The sequence below is a fragment of the Leuciscus leuciscus genome (assembly GCF_965113295.1).
Source record: "Leuciscus leuciscus genome assembly, chromosome: 22".
NCBI classification, from domain to species: Eukaryota; Metazoa; Chordata; class Actinopteri; order Cypriniformes; family Leuciscidae; genus Leuciscus; species Leuciscus leuciscus.
Window position 1 is genome coordinate 34000573 of NC_138746.1, and position 20163 is coordinate 34020735.

Below are 20163 nucleotides of genomic sequence, written 5' to 3' on the forward strand. Positions count from 1 at the left end.
TTAACAGCTGACAGATATTCAACATAATTCATTTGTGTGAGAGTCTAACAGAAGGACGGACAAAACCAGTCAAATATCAACTGAGTTCTGCTCATATTTTATTACCATTTTCTAAACTATAGTGAATAAACTGTGATAATGTGAGAAATGTTGAAGGTGTCTGAATACATTTTGGTTTGACTGTACAACAAAGGGACCAGAAGTCATGCATTTTCAGACAGTGGCCATATCAGGAAACCAGGGCAACAGGGACTGATAGTAATGAACTGCGGGGGTGTCTAGACTAGAGAATAGTTGAACTATACGTTTGAATTAGCAGTGACTGGTGCCACCATACATTAAGCACGTGTTCTCCTGAGCCTATTAAGTAGAATGTTAATACTATAAGGAATGATGTATTATCCATGCACAGATCTCCTCATCAACATTAGAAATTAGGGAGCAAGTGTTTGTGGGTATGCATTTAAATTTCAACAGACAGTTGAAGTACAGTTTTGATCATTTTGTAATGCATCTAAAACCATTGTGTAATTACTGAGTGCACTTTAAATATTTCTGTTTTTGTTGCTCTTGTTGAGACGTCTCATAAGTTCACTATATCTGCTGCCTGTAGTCTAATAATGAAGTCCTGAAATATGAATTGTCTGCAAGATTTACATGCACATACACAAGTGTTAGATCAGTTCGGCTTAGATGTGTTGCCACTAGCTACATTTTCAATGCATTTTCTCAAAGAAACAGAAACAGGCAAACAAACTATCAATTATTGTATGGACATGATGTCTAACTGATGTAATGCATTGCCCTCTGGTGGTCAACAGAAGAACACGAGGAGTCTGTGTACAACCTCTTCATAACTGAGGTGCGTAACTTCCGCATGCGTGTGGAGGGTCATGAGGAACAGCTGATCAGGAAAATCCGTACTCCGCTAGACAGAGATGACCTGCAGGAGTGTCTTCTGCGCATCACCGAACAGGAGGTTTGATCTTCAGCTTCGTTTTTTGGATGTCCATTGTAAAATATGGATTAATTTCTGTAATACATCTGGCCTCTCCTTCTCACTCATTCCAGAAAAAGAAGGTAGAGCTGGATAGGTTGAAGGAAGACCTGGAGACCCTGAGAGAGAAGTGTGAAGTTTTCCTCAGGCAAGCATCCGCCTCTCCATCCGTCCCCACGCTTTCCTCTGAGCTCAGCATCCTCACCCAGAGCACCAACCAGGTCTACTCCATGTGCTGCATCTACCTGGAGAAGTGAGTCTTTACTCAGTCCTCAAATGAGATGTGTTTAGAGTAAAGATGAGTATTACTGATGTGACCTAGTGGTTAGAAGATGTGCTTCAGCACATTGAGCCGAGGTGCTCATGCAAGCACTGTTTTAATCTGTCTTGTGACACTTCCTCACATTCTCTGCTCTCTGTTTGCTCTTTGCTTTCATCAAAAAGATAGAAAAGGATCTTGCACATTTTTCAATCCACATTTGACATGATTTCAAGATACAAGATCCTTCCAAAAAGAGTAAAAAAGCTCAATGCTTGAAATTCATTTGCCGCGTATCCCAAACAAGGATTACATGCTGAGATCCTAGCAAAAAAACCTAATATGGCAATTTTCTTGAGTCTTGATTTTGTTTTTGGGCTCTACTAGAATAGGTTTTTATGCTTGAATGTTCAAAAAACACATTATTTCCCCCATATTCTCCATTGTTGCAGCTCCTCTCTTACCAGTCTGTCAGTAACGCTCTGTTCATTTCCTGTCTCTATGAAGCCCCTCCTACTGAAAAGCACACTGTGCTCTGATTGGTCGGCTGGATCAGTGTGTTGTGATTGGTCAAGCGCTTCGAGTGTGTTTGGCAAATGTCCCGTCCCCTTACCATAACCGCCAGTTTAACACTCTACTAACTAACTCAACCAGGCCCCGCCCCTTTATTCTGCGTATTAATTATTATAATGAGGAATATTGTGACATGATCATTCCTGGAAGAAACTCAAGACTACAATGGTTTGAACTTCAGGGAGTTCAAAAATAGTGACACTGATATAGAGAATAACTCCCGCTGGAGGGACTTTGGAAACCTTTTTCAAGCTCAAACAGCAACATTACATACTAAGAAAGATGAACATGAAAAAAACAACATAATATGAACCCTTTAATCAGCTTTAATCTTACTTGTTTGACTTGATTATCTTTTACACTCAGGCTGAAGACAGTGAGCTTGGTGGTGAAACACAGTCAGAGTGCCGAAGCTCTGGTCAAACTTTATGAAGCCAAGTTGTGTGAGGAGGATACAATCAATGCTAATATCAAATCTATCGATGGTGTTGTGAGCACTCTCAAGGTAATAAACTCTCATTGTATCTTTGAAAATGCTGTCTCGATGATGGTTTAATCATGGAACATCTTTGACTTAACACTTTTGATCGTGATTTTTAGCAATGGAGGTCTGAAATCGATGAAAGACGCGAGGTATTCCATGACTTGGAAGACGAGCTGCAAAAGGCACGAGTGGTCAGCGAGCGTATGTTCAAAACGCACAACGAGAGAGACTTTGATTTGGATTGGCACAAGGAGAAGGCCGACCAGCTCAAAGAACGATGGCAAAACATCCACTCTCAGATTGAAAACAGGTCATTAAGTTTAGGGATTATTGTGTTTTTCATTTATTTATTACATATACATTAATACATTTGGCAGACACTTTACCCATTGCAATTAGGGTATACATTTTATCTGGAATCAAACCATTACTTTGGCGTCGCTAGCATCATGATTTACCATATGAGCTAGAGGAATGCATGTAGCTTAATGCATGTACGTTTATTTTGATAATGCACAATTTATCTTGTTCATTATGGATGATGTATTTGTGTTTCTTTGTATTCAGGCTTCGAGACCTGGAAGGCATCAGCAAATCTCTTAAGTATTACAAAGACACATACAACAGCCTGGATGAATGGAGCAAAGAAATGGAAGCCAAGCAACTCAAGGCCCAAGAGAATCAACCTGAGGACAGCAAGGCGTTGGCCGAGTTCCTTAACCAGCAGAAAGTATGAAAAAAACAAAACTCTTAGGTAACCTGTATATGTTGTCCATCTAGTTTACTAGCATCAAATCCTTATAATTTGCTTTATTTCTAGGTTTTGGTTGCAGAAATCGAGCAAAAACAGAGCAAAATTGAGGAGTGCCAGAAGTATTCAGAGCATTATGCAGTTGGAGTAAAAGTAAGGCAAAATTATTACTTTAAAATATTCTGACATAACAAAATATATGGTAACATGGTAATACAATTTTTTGTCTTCGGGTTCTAAGGTATGCTGTCTCATGTGAATAACGGGTTGCACTTTATTTTACAGTGCATACACTTACATGTACTTACAGTGTACTTACCTAAGAAAGTAGTAAGCAGTATAAGGTAACTACATGGTTAGGTGTAGGGGTAGGTTCAAGGTTAGTACCTAGTTATTACCCAGTTATTATAATTACTATAATAAGTACATAGTATGTACATTTGGAACAGAACTGTAAAGCAAAGTGCTACCGAATATTGTAATCATGTAGTACCATGGTATTACCATGTGACACCAGTCCTTTATCATAGTACCATTATAGTAATTTTATGTGGAAATGGTATACCCTTAAATACTCCATCCCCTGGGAAACAATACAATAAAAACAATTAAGCAGATAGCAAAGAAACTTTTATTTAAGTGTTTCTTATTTATAGTGTGTTTTTCCATCCTTGTTTGTCTTTAAGGACTATGAACTGCAGTTGATGACCTATAGAGCCATGGTTGACTCTCAGCATAAATCCCCAGTGAAGAGGAGGAAGATGCAGAGTTCCTCTGATGTCATCCAGCAGGAGGTACGGGAGAAATATAACCTATTTTCATAGGCTTACACTGCTATTCTTTTGATTTTGTTTGAGTATGTATGTCTTTGTTTCCCTCCTCAGTTTATGGACCTTCGTACACGTTACACAGCCCTGGTTACTCTCATGACACAGTATGTTAAGTTTGCAGGTGAAACACTGAAGAGGGCGGAAGAGGATGAGGTAAGGCAATTGTTGACTTTTTCCTGTCTTTCATGCTTCATCGAATAGAGTTCATTAGCATTAGCATTATAGCTGAAATGCTAATGTTCCCTTTCCCTTTTTTTTCATTGCATGTTATTTAGCAAGGCTTTGCTCCCAGCCATGTTCCATTAGAGCAATCACACACACCCAAACATGCTGCACACATATTTATTACACTCTTTCCTGCAATTCAAAATGTTTTTTGGTGCTTGGAAATATATTTTGATACAAAATAGCACATATTGCTGTATTTTGTATCATTGCTGTTGACCTTGTCTCTTGGGAAAGCATGTCCTGGAAAAATGCTGAAGAGTATATGCAAACACTTGGTGGTGGTGTTGGTTTTTCAACCTTTATTGGTAAGTGGGCAAGAACCGCCTGTTCTCTTCCAAGTGGTTGACTGGAAGATGACTGTATCTTTCATTACAGAGGAGGAAATCATTGGAAAATGCGGAGTACTTAAGCTGGACTGAGAGCATGGAGCTACAGAAAGCTGCAAGTGAAGAGGAGATCACCAGGCTCCGGCGTCAGGTACTGGAACTCGAGGCATCACTGTCTAACAGGCAACAGCAGCTGGACATCTTGGGAGCAGACCTTGAGATGCATAAAAAGTCAATTGAGGACTTGACTGTACAGAGGTCAAAGGCTGAGTATGAGGCCCAGAAATATCGTGTTGAACTAGAAGGTGTGATCAAAAGCAAAGGTTCCATCGAGCAAGAGCTTAATCGTGCTCGACAACAGGTTCAGCAGTCAGAGGCCAAACAGGCCTCCCTGGAAGAGAGCCTCCGCAACCTTAAAAAGAGCATAGAGGAAAGTACATTAGCCCGTAAGAAGCTGGAAGATCATTTACGTCGCAAGGACAGTGATGTACAGGGCCTGGAGGAGCACAGTCGTACGTTAGAGCGAGAACTGAGGGCTAAGGAAGATGCAGAGGCAGAGCTCCTTAGCCAAGTGAGAATCATGGAAATGGATCTGGCACACAAGCCAGAAGTCAGAATGAAGCAAGGTGAATCCTTGTTGGGTTTCTCCATAGAAGGTGCTCAACTGTCCACTTTTACAACCGGTTCTTCGAAAATCCATTCTGAATCTGAGGCAGATGTCCTGCAACGTAAAATGGAAGAGCTCATTATGGGCAAGAAACGAGCTGAGACTGAGATCAAGACCTTGAAGTCTGAATTAAACTCATTCATTGTCCACAAAACTGTGGCTGAGGAGAAAGCCCAACGTTTCAAAGAGCTCTTAGACGAGGCAAACAACAGGCTGAAGAAGCTTCAAGTGGAAATGGATGCAGATAGGTCCAACATGAGACAGAAAGCAGAAGAATTAAGACAAGAATCTTCTGAACTGAAAAAGTCTGTCTATGTGTATCAAGAACAAATCAAGTCTCTCCAAAGGGACAAATCGGCTCTGGAGCAGAGAGTGCTGTTCCAGAAGACAGAGGTTGATGGCATAAAGGACCAACTCAAGGTCAACCAAGGGAAACTTCTACAGCAGTCCTCCTTGGAACAGGAGAGCGCTCATAAATTTAGGTGCATGGAAGATGAGTTGTCTTCCAAACAGACTGAAGTAGAGCATATGACATTCAAGGTCAATGAACTAAATAGAAAGAATCAGTTATTGGAAAGTGATACCCGACATCTTAAGGTAAGTATTGAGTCAATCCAGCAAGACAAATCACATGCTGACCAAAAGATTAAAACCCTGAAAGGTGAGGCAGAGGTTTTGAAAGAGCAACTGCAGAGAGCCAAAGAAGAGATCAATCTGAAGACAAGAACAGAGAAGGAAGCTCAACTCAAAATCAAAAACCTTGAATTAGAGCTTCAAAAAAGTTCCTCGCATGTGACGCAGCTTACTAAGAAAGTAGAAGAACTCAAGAAGATTAACATGGACATTGAGCGTTCCATTAAAAATGTGAAAGCAGAACTCGATAGAGCATCCATTGAGATTGACAGTAAGGAACAGCAAATTAATATACTCAGATCCCAGGCAGAAAGTGCAAAATCTCAGGTAAAAATATTTGAAGAGGAACTTCTGAATAAAACACAGGTATCTCATGAGCTTCAAATCAAACTTAAAGATTACAACGAAGAAGCCAAAAAGACATCCGAGCTACTGCAGAAGATCAAGTCTCTCACATTGACCATCACCAACTATGAAAAAGATATTTCAAGTCTCAAAGCAGAGATGAGTTCCATAACCACTGAGAGGAATCTGGCTAATCAGAAGGTTCAGGAACATAAAGTTGAGATAAATAACCTGAACATGGCATTGAAGAAATCCATAGGAGAATCTCAAAGGGAGTCATCTGAAGGTAAGAAAAGCATGGCAAAGGTGCGAGAACTTGAAAATGAGCTTTTGAAATGTAAGCAGACAATTAGCAGGATCAGTGGAAGTTCAGAAAAAGCCACAGAAAGCCTGAAACTGGACATTTCATCTCTTCAGAGGGATAAGCAAACCGCTGACCAGAAGTTACAGGTTTTAAAATGTGAATTTGATAATCTTAGTACCACTCTAAAAAGAACAAAAGATGAGCTACAGCGGGTGACTGAAGAAAACAGGTTAAGCCAGTCCAAACTCAAAGAATTTGAGGCTGAACTCCAAAGGAAAAGTTCTTTTATGCGAGAAATGAGCTCGAGCGCAGATAAATCTGTACTGAATTTAAAACAAGAGCTAGTCACTTTTCAAAAGGATAGGAATGCTGCAGAAGACAAAATTACAAGTTTAACTCTCCAAACATCAGAACTGAAGCAGAAGTTGAGACAAACCAATGAAGAGCTTAAGCAGAAGCAAAATCAAACAGCAGCTGCTGAGTTGAGGTCACAAAAGCTTGGCGAACAATTGGACAACTGTAAAAAGATGCTTGATGATCTCAAAGGTAAACTCGACTTACAAAAGAAAGGCTATGAGACTCAACTGAAGATAGTGCAGGCTGAAATGGAGCAAAAGCTCTCGCTGCAAGAATCACGCTTAAAATTGGAGCATGAGAGGAAATCAACGGAGCACTCGCATACTGTGGAAACTGCAGAGAGGGACAACAAGCACCTGTCTCAAGAAGTGGAGAAGCTGAAGGCATTAATTGCTAATGCAACAAAAGCCAAACAAGAGGCTGAACAACACCTCTGCAATGTACGCACACATTTGGACGAATCTGACAGACAGAGGGGAATTCTTGACCTTGAACTTCTCAAAGCAAAATCAAAGATTTCTGAGTTGGAAACTGAAAAAATCAGGGTAAAATCTAATATTTTTCAACTTGACAATATTCACAAAGACAGCTCAAACGAGATATCAAGGTTAAAGCAAATGTTGGCAGAGTCTGAGCAGAAATTTAACATCTCGGAAAGGGAAGGAAAATCTCTAAAAGAACAGATTGTCTCATACATCAAGGACATGAAGTCTCTACAGGAGAAGAATCTGAAGCTTGAGGTAGCGGTCAATTCTGGGCAGAAACATCTAAAAGAATTGGAGCCACTTGGACAGGCCAATCATCAGTGTGCCAAAGACGAAGAGCTAGCAAAGCTGAGGACTGAACTTCAGCTGACTCAGAAAATTGTTGCGTCGTACGAAGAAGCGAAACAGAACCTGGAGGAGGAACTAAAGAAAATGAAAATAAGCTCTGAGGTACGACTTCAGGTGCATTCGCAGTTTTGTAAAACTTTCATTAAAAGGTGAAGTGTGTAATTTCTTTGTGTTTTAACAATGTGCAGATATAACTATAAGTAAAGGTACTTTCACACTCGGTTCCATTGCTTAGTCAGTTGCTCCTCCTGTATTCTATTCACACTTATATTTTGTGGGTGAGATCCTCAGTACGCTTGTATCAACAAAGTGGCAGTTGTTTACCCTTGTTGTTAGGTAAAGACAATGCGGGACAAGGCAGCAAAATAGATAGGTTTACTCACCTCACATTTAGGCCCTGTTTACACTAGTGTGTTACCGTTTTAACATGGCATTTTGAAAATTAAAACGATCCTCGTCCATACTGGCATTTCCACTGCTTTTCAGAAAAGATCTCGGCCCACACTACACAACCGAAAATGTATGTCACATGACCATTCATGCACACTGGGCATGCACGTACAAGTCTTAGCAGTTACCGATTGTTGCCGATTACTCTAATAATAGCTTGCCTCTTGCGCATGTAGGCAGCTGCAGTATTATAAAGTGCAGAGTTTAACTGCACAATGGCTGCAACAAAGTCAGCAAAGCTTGAAATTCTGTGTCCATGTTATTGTTTACACAGTTGTCGAGCCTGGTCTGTTACAGGGTCTGTACAGGGTCTTAGATCTCTGCTTGCAGTGCATCAATCCTACTTGTCAAGAAAGTGAGCGAGCACACACTGACACAATTCGACCAATCATACATCACCAATAGCAGATCCCTTTAACGATTTAGGACAATTGCATTCATATCAGCAGCAAATTGTACCGGAGTACCCCAAACCACCTTTTTAGGTGGACTCAGTCATGGGTTACAGGTGTGCAACCAAGTTCTAAAAAACAGTGTTCACATTATCCAAATTAACTAAATTCTGACATCAAGTGTGCACCAAAAGTTTGAAAGTACCATAGGTCATTTGATGGTTGACCTCCCTGCTTTTCTCCAGAATTTTATCATCATTTGAAAAATTATTGTTGCCGTGATCACTATAAATTCTATTAATTTCAATCCTGTTCACCACCTATATACCCCAGACAGTAATAGTGCAATAATTGCATGAGGCAAATAGTCCTCACTTTTGTGAATAAAAGCAGTTGAAGATGGGGTAGAGAGGAAGCTATATATTGCGGTTCTTATAGTGCAGAAATCACACACTTCACCTTAACTCTTATCTAAATATTAATGAATCTGTAAATATATAAATGTAATGTAATATATAATTAAATATGTTTATTACAAAATGTAATATATATGTAAGTGTACAGTACGGTATCATCATCATAGAGTCTGGATCAGGATCAGTTTCATATTTGTCAAGATCTGAGAATATAGTAGATAGGATGTTACATCTAAACTTAGTTTGCTCTAATTGCATAAATTATCTCATGCTTGCAGATAGCAACACTGGAAAAGGAAAAAGTGCTGGAGGAGCTACAAAAGGTCAAGCAAACGAAAATGCAAGTAATCAACGAGGGAACTCTGGAATATGCTACCAAGAAAACAGAAAATTCGGTTCCACTCCAGAATTCGAATGCATTTGAAATGCACACAAATCAAGTGATGGTTGGTAACGGTCAGAGTGACATCACTGATCCTATACTCAGGAAAAGCTCGCTTGATAAAGGCAGGTCTGGTAAAAGCCAGACTGTTACATTCAATATCAATGATTCTGAGTCCTCCATCGATCTTGCTTCTGACTTGCCTATAGCAAGTAAATCGAAAGGGCTAAAATTGGAGTCTTCTTCCCATAAAATTCAAGGTCTCAGAGGACGGATAAGTATTAAAAAGTTAATAAAAACGAATATAATTACTCAGGAAATTGCACTCAAGTTGCAAACAGGCCTCATCACTATGGCGGAGATAGAAACATCACTTGCTCAGTTTGTTGGTAAACCGTCCTCAATTGCAGGTGTTTATATGGAGTCTAGCAAGAAAAAGCTGTCCTTCCTCGATGCTGTTGCAGGAGGATTAATATCTAAAACATATGCCATTGAGTTTTTGGAAGCGCAAGCTGCCACAGGATACATTATTGATCCTATGACAGGTGAAGGTTACTCTCCTTCAGTTGCTTTTGAGAAAGGTATCATTACTGAGGACCTCAAAGACAAAATAAGTGATGCTTACAAGGCAGTCAGTGGCTATACTCATGCTGGGAAGATTCTATCAGTGTTTCAGGCTATGGAGGAGAGAATTCTAGATAGACATAGAGGGAAAGCGATAATGGAAACTCAAATCGCTACTGGAGGTTTGATTCATCCATTGATTGGAATTAGAGTACCCATGGATTGTGCACTAGAGCAGGGGCTCATAAATCAAACCACCCTTCAAAGTCTCTATGATTCAGTCAGTAACCCAAAAGATTTTCACTACCCAGAAACAGGGCAGAAGGCATACTACAGCGAACTGCTCCGAATCTGTGTATATGATGTCAATGGTGGAGTATATCTTCTTCCTTTTGGTGACCAACATCTCTTCACCCTCTCACCTTCCAGCAAACACAGAATATCGGTCATCAACACTTCTAATGGTGCGAAAATGTCAGCCTATGAAGCATATAAGGCCGGTCACATTGACAAGAGAACTTACCTGTTTCTTTCACGACAAGAGAGCGAATGGCAAGAGATAACAATCATGGACTCAAGTAGGAATCTTTTACACATCCTAACAGACCATAAGACTGGACGGCAGCTTTGCATTGAAAATGCTCTTAGTCTGAAAATTCTCCAAATAGAAGAGCTCAATAGCTACCGGAGTGGTCAGCTCAGCATTTCAGAGTTTGCTGATCTTTTGATTTCCAGAAGAGTTGTCTTTAAAGTTTCAAACGGTCCTGTTGCAGGTCTCTGGGATGTTTCTTTGAAGAAACGACTTCCGGTTTTCAAAGGGCACCAGCAGAACCTTGTGGACCGACTCACGGCATTGAGGTTGCTAGAAGCCCAGGCTTGCACTGGAGGCATCTGTGATCCAGCATCTGGTGAAAGGGTTCTGATTACAGAGGCACAACATCGAGGACTCTTGGATGAAGGTTTTGCCAGACAGATCCAGCTATGTGAGCAAGCCTACTATGGTATCATTCACCCTCAAAATGGAAAGACTTTGACTGTGGCTCAGGCAATGCAAGAGAACCTTTTCCCAAAGGATGTTGCAGCGAGGTGTCTTGAGTTTCAAATGGCAACAGGTGGGCTCATAAACCCAGAGAGCCAAGAGAGAGTCTCATTGGAGGATGGCATACAGAATTGCTTGATCGACAAAGCAACTGCTGCACATCTTCAACATGACAATTCCCATTTGAAATGTATCACTTGCCCCAAAACCAAGCGAAAAATGTCTTTCAAGGAAGCTCTAGAAAAGAGTGTTTTTGACAGCCACACTGGGTTAGTCCTTCTTGAAGTAACAAAGCCCCATAGTACTGGCAATACTTCATCTTTCCAATACTTCTGGACCTATCGGCACTTCTGATGTGCTACTCGACTTCTAAAATCAGGCCATTTTTGGGTGAATGTTTTGTAAATGGCAGAAAAAAGTAATTGGCATAGCTAGTATATTAGCAACCCTTTGTGGTGGAGCATTAACTAATATAGAAGAATATATATTTTTATCCTGAAAAAAACATGGTGAAAATGGGATTCTTTAAAATATGGGAATTGTTTTCTACTGTAAGATATTGTTTAAAAATGTCTCATATCTTATATGATCCATTTTCTTTTTTTGATGGCATTTTTAATTTATTGCCAAGCATGCTTCCATGTAAAATGGCTGGGAGCAAAATAGACCTACTCATTCCTTTCTGTACAGTATATTGTATTCAAACACTGATTTCCTTTGCGCTAATAATGAATGTTCTAAATTGTTTTCTAATCCACCCTACAATTTCTTTCCAATAATTTTAGAGGTCTGTTGAGGATGAGAAGAAAGAACATGGCGATAAAGTTAACAAGTTATTGTCCAGTATGAAAACAAATCTGAACAAAGATGGAAAAGCTCAAAGTGATGGTAAACCCAGCACTGAGAGCACTAGTAAACCCCAGGTAAACAAGTCAAACTATCCCATTGGTTTTTCATCGTTTTTAACAGGTCTATCTGTAGCTGTTTTAATGTCAGCATCTTGTCCACGTGGTGAACATTCCAAACTTTGCTAATATGTCAAAAACATCAAAACACACTTACATTGTTGTTTTTCTGAATAAAGATTATTATTTTGTATCTCTTCATATGTTTGTTGTTCACATACTTGTTGCTTGCTTTTATTATCCACCCACATTTCACATAGAATATTTACCCATAATGTATCTACCCTTTCATTTCAAATTGTGATTTAATCACTATTTTGTTATATTACATCTGGACCAGCCATGAGGTCATGTTCCATTTTACACATGGGGCAACAATAATAATCCAATGAAAATGTATCCATAAGCTCCATCATCCACATTAACAACATACTGTGCATGTACAAGTGTGATAAACTGTACAAATTACACTGGGGCTTAAATCACAGCATGATATGGTGGTTATAGAATTCCCTGCACTACTGACGTTGCTATATCTCTTCACTTCATCAAACACAATCTTGCACACCACTCATTTTGGAGTGCTTCCTGGTTGTCAGAGCCAAGTAATTTAGGTGGTAAATGTGCTGTTGATTGACCAAGAGCAGAGAACAATTTACATGCCATTTAAAATAAATTGTTTGCCAAGTTAGAAAGTTGTGTCAAAATGACCATTCATCCATCTACAATCACATCCCTGATGACAGACTATATACTTCTCCAAACAAAAGATGGATTACTCAACCTTGATGTTTATATAAACATGGCAAAATCTCTTTAAAAATACAGTGGGATCCAAAAGTCTGAGACCAATTGTGAAAATTCCTGTATTTCGCATTTTCTGGTAAAAAAAATTACACATTTCAGAATCTGTATTTGCTTTAATAACAGCATGCACACAAGCTGACATGGACTCCACAGGTTTGTGTAAAATGCGTTGCTCATGATATCCAGCTGACACGTTCAGTTTAGTTCTGTTCATGGACTTTCAGTATGTTTTCATCTGTCACATGTTTTGTTCAGTTTCCCTACTCGTCCATCTCATTGGTTACCATCATTATTAGTTCATGTGCGTCAGCTGTGTTTAGTAATTATCCACGTTGTGTTCATTACTTAAGTTGTTCCTTCTCCTGCTCGCCTTGTCTGGTCACTGTAATACCTACACTGTTGTGTTAATGTGAGTGTCCCGTGATGACGTGATTCTTCTTATTATTAAAGTGTTGTTTGGATTTCATCTTCTGAGTCTTCAGCCTGTTCCTGAGAATACCACACCGTTACACCAGCTTGATTTGTGAATGTTATTAAGAGAATTTTGTGCTTCAGTAGGAGCAACACATTTTATACAAAACACACATGGTCAGTGTCACAATATCTATAAATGATTACATTTACATTTATGCATTTAGCATATGCTTCTATCCATGGAGTGTGCGTGTTCTCCCTGTGTTTGCATGGGTTTCATGCTCCGATTTCCCCCACAATCCATGCACCATAGGTGAACTGGAGACACTAAATTGTCCGTAGGTGAGTGTGGGATAGGCTGAGGCATCCTACAGAGGATAAAATAATGAATGGATGGAAAAAAACTTTTTTTTTAACATGTTCAAAATCCTGAAATGTTGTTTATTTACTGTGTTAATTTAGATTTTGAATCCCAGGTTTTCTGTGTGGTCTCAAACTTTTGAACCCCATTATAATATTAAATCATGGAACTCTTATAGTGGCATAAACTCACTTTTTCTGCAAATTATATGGTTAGAGGTTGCTTAAAAAACATTAATCTGATTTCAGATGTTTGATTAGCCTACAGTAGATGTTGGATGAAGTGACTTTCAAAGTGCAACAAATCTAATGCATACTGTGCATTATTATGTTATATTATAGATGTCAATGGAGGAGATGGTGACAAAGAAGGAACAAATTGGAGAAGCATTGAAAACGACCCAGCTGATGCTGACCAAACACAGTGACAAGTATGTTATAATGTCGACATGAATTGCGGCTTCCAATAGCGTTGTTTATTTGCATGCACTTGTTTGTTTTGTTTAACTTATTTTTTCATATTCATGTGCTTTCACTAAAGGATTTTTTTGTAAAATGTTTTCTTTTACTAGAATGACAGAAGAAGAAAAGCAAGTGGCAAAAGAGCAGCTAAAATCTCTTCATCAGGCCTACAACGAGCTCTCGCAACAGTGTGCAGATGCAACTTCTTCAGCTGATCAGGTGAGATCCTCTGCCAATTGGTGGTTATATATGGTGATTATTGTGTGCAAAGTGTAAACACTCTCTCCTACTGCATGACTAACATTTGTTTTGACAGCTTGAAATATGTAGCATGGTAAGACAGTTTCCAAAATCCTTAGCCACTCTAACTTTTCAATGCCACTACTGCAAAGATGGCAAAAAATACTTTTTTTGTGTGTGTTTTAAAACTTCATGGTGAACTGAGTATGCTGTAAACATACCTTGCATGTCAGCCAGTCTCACTCTTTCTTCACAGCAGGATATTCTTTTCCCTGTCTACATGAGGTTCACCACACTGCACATAATAACATAATGCTCTGCGTGTTTTCTCTAACTGTGTTTTTCTACAAAATACTGAGAGTTCTGTTCACAGATGCATGTAAGCTTTTATTGCGTCCCATTTCTCTTTCTGATGACTTGCACTGTTGCACATGAGCTAGTACAATCCATAGACTTGACTGATGGGTGAGTATGTTTGATGGTATTTATAACAAACATTGTTATCAAAATTATTAATGATTATGTTTGAACATACTTTCAGAAACATCTTGATTTCTTTGATCTCTTTCCAGGCACTGCAGGTCATTCAAGGGATTCTGGATGTTGAAAGTGGAGCTGTCATGTCTGTGTGTTGCTCGGTGAACAATGGCCTCATTGACCAGAACACAGGACTTGGTCTTCTAGAGGCTCAACTTATAACCAATGGACTCATTTGGCCTGAACAGCACTTGTGTATGGACTTGGAGGATGCATTCAAGAACAAACTTGTGGATGACACAATGTTCAAGCAACTGCAAGACTTGAATAAAGCTAAAAAATGTGTTCAGGATCCCCAGTTTGCTTTAGAACCAGTACCAGTTATAGCAGCCCTGGAAAATGGGGCTATATCTGTGCAAACAGCTATAAAGATCATTGAAATCCAGCTAGCGACTGGAGGGTTAACATACACCGGTGATATCCTACATCTGGAAAGGGCTTTTCAACTTGGCCTGATACCCGACTCACTCTTTATCCAGATGTCAGAGAGAAAGGACACTTGGAAGGACTTGATTGACCCCAACACTGCAGAAAAAGTCACACTCAGTCAGCTTGTGCAAAGGAGCCTGATTCACGAGCCGACAAGACTTCGCCTGCTTCCAGTGAAATGTGGAAAAGATGGAACTATATCCCCGACATCTGGGAGAGAGATTAATGTTATGAAAGCTATGCACGAGGGCGTCATTGATAGAGAGACCATGCTTCGGTTGCTGAGCACCCAGTTGTTTGCAGGAGGCATAGTTGAGCCCAACACCGGCCAAAAGCTGACTGTTGAGGAGGCCTTATCTGAGGGTCTGATTGATCAGGACACTGCGAGCGAGATATTGAGCCATCAGGCCCAAAATGGTGGCATTGTTAATCCTTGCAATGGGGTGAGACTTACAGTTGACGAGGCTGTCCAGTGTGACTTAATAAGCTCTAGCAGTGCATTGTTAGTTCTAGAGAGACAGAAAGCATTTATGGGTCTCCTTTGGCCTAACGCTGGTGAAATCCTCTCTTTCTCCACCTCTCTTCAGCAAAATATAATCACAGACAAACTTGCATCTGAACTGCTGAGTAACCGGCAGAACATAACAGCCTTGTACATACCTGAAACCTCTGAGGTAGTTGATGTTGACTCTGCAGTGGAGAATAACTTGATTGAGACATTTACTAAAGAGTTGTTGAAGACAATAGAAATCCCAGATGTTTTTCCTGATATAGATGAACTGAATAACAGGTTTTCATCATGGCTGGTAATGCGGGAGCTACAAATGGAAGGATCTTGTACATCCGGTGAAGAAATTAGTGACGAAAACAGCACAGATGCACCATCTCTCTCTGAGGTGAAACAGTTATTTGTTTCCTACCTTATGATGAATAGCTATATGGATCCAAAGTCAGGCCAAAGGCTGTTGATCTTTGATTGCCAGTTAAATAAAATGGCTAAATTACTCTTTGAAGTATCAGAATCAGAATGTGCAGATGACATTAGCGGCCTTCATATGAATAATATTTCGGAAGATTTGCATGAGTCTCCACTGAACAGCAGCGTTCCTAACACTGACGATGACTGTCTGGATGCTGATTATGATGTGCTGGGAGAATTGCAAATTTGTGAATCTTTGGAAAGCACAACAGAAGAAGAACATGAAGCAGTGAATGTGAAAGTATTACACAATTACATAGAACCTACTGTACCTTTTGAATCTGATGTAAACACCTTAGCAACAGATCAGAAGTGTGATATATGCCTAGGAAGTAATGAACATGTGACTGTAATTGAAATGAACAAACTGCCTGAGGTTTCTATATGTTCATGCACAGGAAAGTGCCAAGCAGACAAAAGCGACTTGTCAAAAACAATGGAGTTATCACAAACAGCCTTTTCTATAGCAGCAACTGCCACAAGTTTGTGCTCGATAGTAGCGAATCCTGAATGTGATGATGCCGTTAAAGGCCAAGAAAAACATTCGAAAGCCAGTGAAACAACCAACTATACAGATATACCCTCTGAATTCCCACATACAGAGGATGTGTGGGATAACAAAGTTGAGAGAGATTATGCCATACATCTTCTTAGGGCACAAGTAGAGGAAGGTGGGATTTTAGATGTCACCTCTGGAAAACGGTATGACCTTGAAGGTGCTCTCGATAAAGGCCTTATTGATGAAGAGACTGTCTTAGAAGTTCTTGCATTGCAGCTTCAAGGGGATGGTTTGAAAGATAACGAAAGTGCTACACTGTCAGTTTTGAACACTTCTGTCAACAAAGGCTGCATCTCAAGTAAGGGAGCTCTACAGATCATGGAAAAGCAGAACCTTTTGGGTGGTTTCTATGATACAGCAATTGGAAAAACCATTAGCATTTGTGATGCTTTAGAGACGGGTCTGATTACTGATGATATTAGCAGAAGTGTTCTCGGTTCAGAGCCGATCAGCAATGCCATCATTGATCCAGAGGCAAAGTGTGTGCTCAGTGTAAATGATGCCCTCCAGTCGGGAATGTTGGACGATGAAGAGGCTGAGAGAATGCGACATTCACAGCAGGGCAAAAGGGTAGACATTATGGCGCTTGACTCAGCAAAAAGAGGTCAAATGAGCTCAAGATCAGATGAAGCCATGCAGGTATCTACAGATATATCAGGTGTGAGCAGTAGTCAGGATCTTCTGTTACCCACCATTTGTGACGTTCCATCTAAAGCTATTTCTACAAAAGATAATGTGTATGATGATGTATCTGAGACTCTTGGAATAGGGGAGGATTGTGATGTACAATGTGGCAATTTCAAGACTATGGATTCTAACAATGAGATGAGCACTACAGATGAAAGAAAAAGCATGTTCACTTTGGAAGGAAATGAATCAAAAAGGCCAAATAACAATGTTGACACTTTTGTAGATGAAGTTTCTTGTGAAACTGGAAGTCCTTCATCGCGTGTCAGGGAGGGGGCATATCTTGAGACTATAGCAAGTCAAATTGTTAGCCCTGTACATAGTGACTGTGGGATATCATGTTCGTCACAAAGTAATGTCTTCTCTGATGAAAGAAAATCAGAGAGTGTACTTAATCCTGAACAGGAATTCAACAGGTCTGATGTGGAGTCTGCAATAACAAACGCATATTTCGACAAGGGGCTCTCTGAGAGCTTGAGCACTTTGCTACCAATGGTAAAAGATGTTGCACAAGTTAAAATACTTGCAGAAGCACAGCCGACCTCGTCTTTATGTGGAGCAAGTGTCCCGTCTCCTATGGAGACAGCAACAGAGGTGAATTTAAGTACTGATGGTCACCGCATACTAGCTCAAAATTTGCTGAATGAGAAAGAGGAAATATCATTTCAGACCAATGCATCATATGAAGCTAAATACCCCAATAATATAAATGGGAATCCAGATCATGAGCATTCTGATGAGGATCCAGGAGCGTTTTGCACAGAGAACAGAGTAAATGTGTCGGGTAGTTATGAGGACATGTCAGAAACTTTCAGAAATGCACCAATAACAACACCTGAGCCCAGAGTGATCTGTACAGAAAGCAGCATTGACTGTAATGTAGAACAGAATGGTGATATTGAAAACTCTATAGGTTTCAAAGGATCAGAGAACACACTCAACTTGAAGGATTTAGCTGGATCAACAGTAAATTCCAAGCCATTACCTCTTGAAATTACTATTAACTCTAGTCAAGATGATTCAAGCGGAGGTACGCATAACATACAACACCCAAGCGAGCAAAGCAAGTTTTGTTATGAAGTAGCCTCAAAGGACACTGCAATAGCCAGATCAGCTGATTCCGACTTTACAAGTGACAATGATAAACATGTAAAAGACTTGGTAGAAACTTTTGAGTCAACTTCAGGTCATTGTTCAGAAGAGATGTTCACAGAATCCAGTGAATTGCAGACTGACCCCCAAAATCCAAGTCCTTCTGTCAGAGTCATGCTTGATCAGAATAGTGAGGAAAAGGCAGGCATCTTCAAACAGTCTCAGGGTAGAGTTGCTGAAGCTCCACTCGAAGAGAACCTTCATTTACCTCAAATGGCAATGGCCAATGATGAAAGTGCTCCAAAATCAATGGGAAGCAGTGTTTTTCTAAACGAGTTCATCCAAATGAAGATGGATGGAGCAAGTGTGGATGAAACTCAAAAACAAAAATGCCAAGCCATTAATAGCATTACTGAAAATTTTCAGCACCTCTCTGGATCCTTTCCAGCCAATCATCCCAGCTCAAATGAGAGAATCAGGGATCCAGATATCCTCCTGGATTTGAAAACACATGAAGGACTTGATCAGAGAGAAGTTCAGAATTGTCCATCTGATGAGAGTAATGATGGATCAAAGTGTCAGACTGATATACTGGAGATGATTCAGGGGATCTCCACAAGTAGAGATCAGGGAATGCTTGAGGATGTGGGTGGAGAGCTTAGCAGTCTTTTGGGAGACACTGTCCTTAGAGATGAAAGCATGGATGCTAAAAACAAGATCTCAGCCACAGATGATACTGCTGCAGATGATGTCTTTCAGTCAACCAACTCTAACGACCAGGTCTCTGTGGCAGATGGTCCAAACATAAAGCAGACAGAAGAAGTCAAACCGAGAGTGAGTATTGCTACTACTCTCACCTGAGTTAGATGCTAATTTCCAAAGCATTATCAACTCTGCATCATCCAAGTGCATGTTTTGATATCTTTAGATAAAGGTGTAAGTATAATGATGTACTTTTTGCAGAGCTATTCCACCCAGAATTACTTGGAATGTGTTGGGAGACTTCAGGATCATTGCGATACTCTTGAAGATATAAGAAGCGACTTGCAGGCCAATGGTCCCTTAGCAGAAGACATTGAGGGCTTGCATTGCCAGTTTGAGGAAGTTCAGGTTTGTCACTTATTTGCCACTGAAATTCTCATGACCTGCAGACCCCAGATACTCCTGCTTTTTACTAATATTTGACCATTTCTTTCTTTCTACATATCATCTCTACTGTAGCCTGTTGCCTATTCCTTTTATTCTGTGCTTTCTTTCTACATATCATCTCTGCTGTAGCCTGTTGCCGATTCCTTTTATTCTGTCACTCTTCTACACAATTCCTTTCTTCTGTTCCTCAACTACTTCCACACTCTCTGTTTCTAGTCTCTGGAAAGACAGATTGCTGCTCTCCCTGACATACTAACAGCAGATTTGAGCATAGCAGAACAACTTCTGAATTCAGCCGATGAACTCATTTCCATGCAAATCCACCAAGATTTGGCTGCAGTCTATGTAGATATACAGAATGCTTACAGAGATGTTTGCTGCTTGTCAGCTGAGCGAAGTAATGCTATTCTACTAGCCATTGACACAGTGAAGGTTAGTGAAGTCTTATGAAAAGAAAGCAAGAGATAATATAGAATAATTCAAATTATATGATCTTACACTTTTTCATATATGGGTTACAGATCCATTTGGAAAGCTCATATCAGGATTTGCTAAGCTCTCTTGATAAGATATCAGCTTGTATACAAGATGATTCTGCGATGGTGTCCAAGCTTGATATCATGGATACTGATGACACAGAAAGAATTAAGATCAAGATTCAGCAAATTAAGGTAAGTTGTCTTGGAACATATTAATAAAGTCGCCAAAATACA

The 20163-nt window shown here is 39.9% G+C and overlaps 3 protein-coding genes across 5 annotated transcripts in view; all 3 read left to right on the forward strand.

The window, feature by feature from the left end:
- dst (dystonin) overlaps window positions 1-20163 on the forward strand; it is a 200758-nt gene that overhangs the window by 98909 nt on the left and 81686 nt on the right. For all 3 annotated transcript variants that reach the window (XM_082153876.1, XM_082153877.1, XM_082153878.1), the window contains exons 28-39: window positions 822-979; window positions 1072-1250; window positions 2196-2334; window positions 2430-2623; window positions 2881-3043; window positions 3134-3217; window positions 3751-3858; window positions 3949-4047; window positions 4498-4599; window positions 11616-11753; window positions 13659-13747; window positions 13889-13997. In XM_082153876.1, the coding sequence (XP_082010002.1) occupies window positions 822-979; window positions 1072-1250; window positions 2196-2334; window positions 2430-2623; window positions 2881-3043; window positions 3134-3217; window positions 3751-3858; window positions 3949-4047; window positions 4498-4599; window positions 11616-11753; window positions 13659-13747; window positions 13889-13997 (1562 nt within the window). The remainder of the gene's footprint in view (window positions 1-821; window positions 980-1071; window positions 1251-2195; window positions 2335-2429; window positions 2624-2880; window positions 3044-3133; window positions 3218-3750; window positions 3859-3948; window positions 4048-4497; window positions 4600-11615; window positions 11754-13658; window positions 13748-13888; window positions 13998-20163) is intronic.
- LOC309486536 (uncharacterized protein) lies at window positions 4607-11609 on the forward strand. The gene is made up of 2 exons (XM_082153880.1): window positions 4607-7689; window positions 9124-11609. Exons 1-2 carry the CDS (start codon window positions 4669-4671, stop codon window positions 11182-11184), a joined length of 5082 nt encoding a protein of 1693 aa, XP_082010006.1. The 5' UTR covers window positions 4607-4668; the 3' UTR covers window positions 11185-11609.
- LOC309486537 (uncharacterized protein) lies at window positions 14004-20149 on the forward strand. Its single transcript, XM_082153881.1, has 5 exons — window positions 14004-14483; window positions 14591-19135; window positions 19265-19411; window positions 19667-19882; window positions 19972-20149. The coding sequence occupies exons 2-5, from the start codon at window positions 14639-14641 to the stop codon at window positions 20143-20145; spliced, it is 5034 nt and encodes a 1677-aa protein (XP_082010007.1). The 5' UTR covers window positions 14004-14483; window positions 14591-14638; the 3' UTR covers window positions 20146-20149.

Coding starts and splice junctions, on each gene's coding strand:
- LOC309486536 (XM_082153880.1), top strand. CDS start 4,669: ATGCATAAAAAGTCAATTGAGGACTTGACTGTACAGAGGTCAAAGGCT. Junction 7,690..9,123: donor AAATGAAAATAAGCTCTGAG/GTACGACTTCAG, acceptor TCATGCTTGCAG/ATAGCAACACTGGAAAAGGA.
- LOC309486537 (XM_082153881.1), top strand. CDS start 14,639: ATGTCTGTGTGTTGCTCGGTGAACAATGGCCTCATTGACCAGAACACA. Junction 19,136..19,264: donor CAGAAGAAGTCAAACCGAGA/GTGAGTATTGCT, acceptor TACTTTTTGCAG/AGCTATTCCACCCAGAATTA. Junction 19,883..19,971: donor TAGCCATTGACACAGTGAAG/GTTAGTGAAGTC, acceptor TATGGGTTACAG/ATCCATTTGGAAAGCTCATA.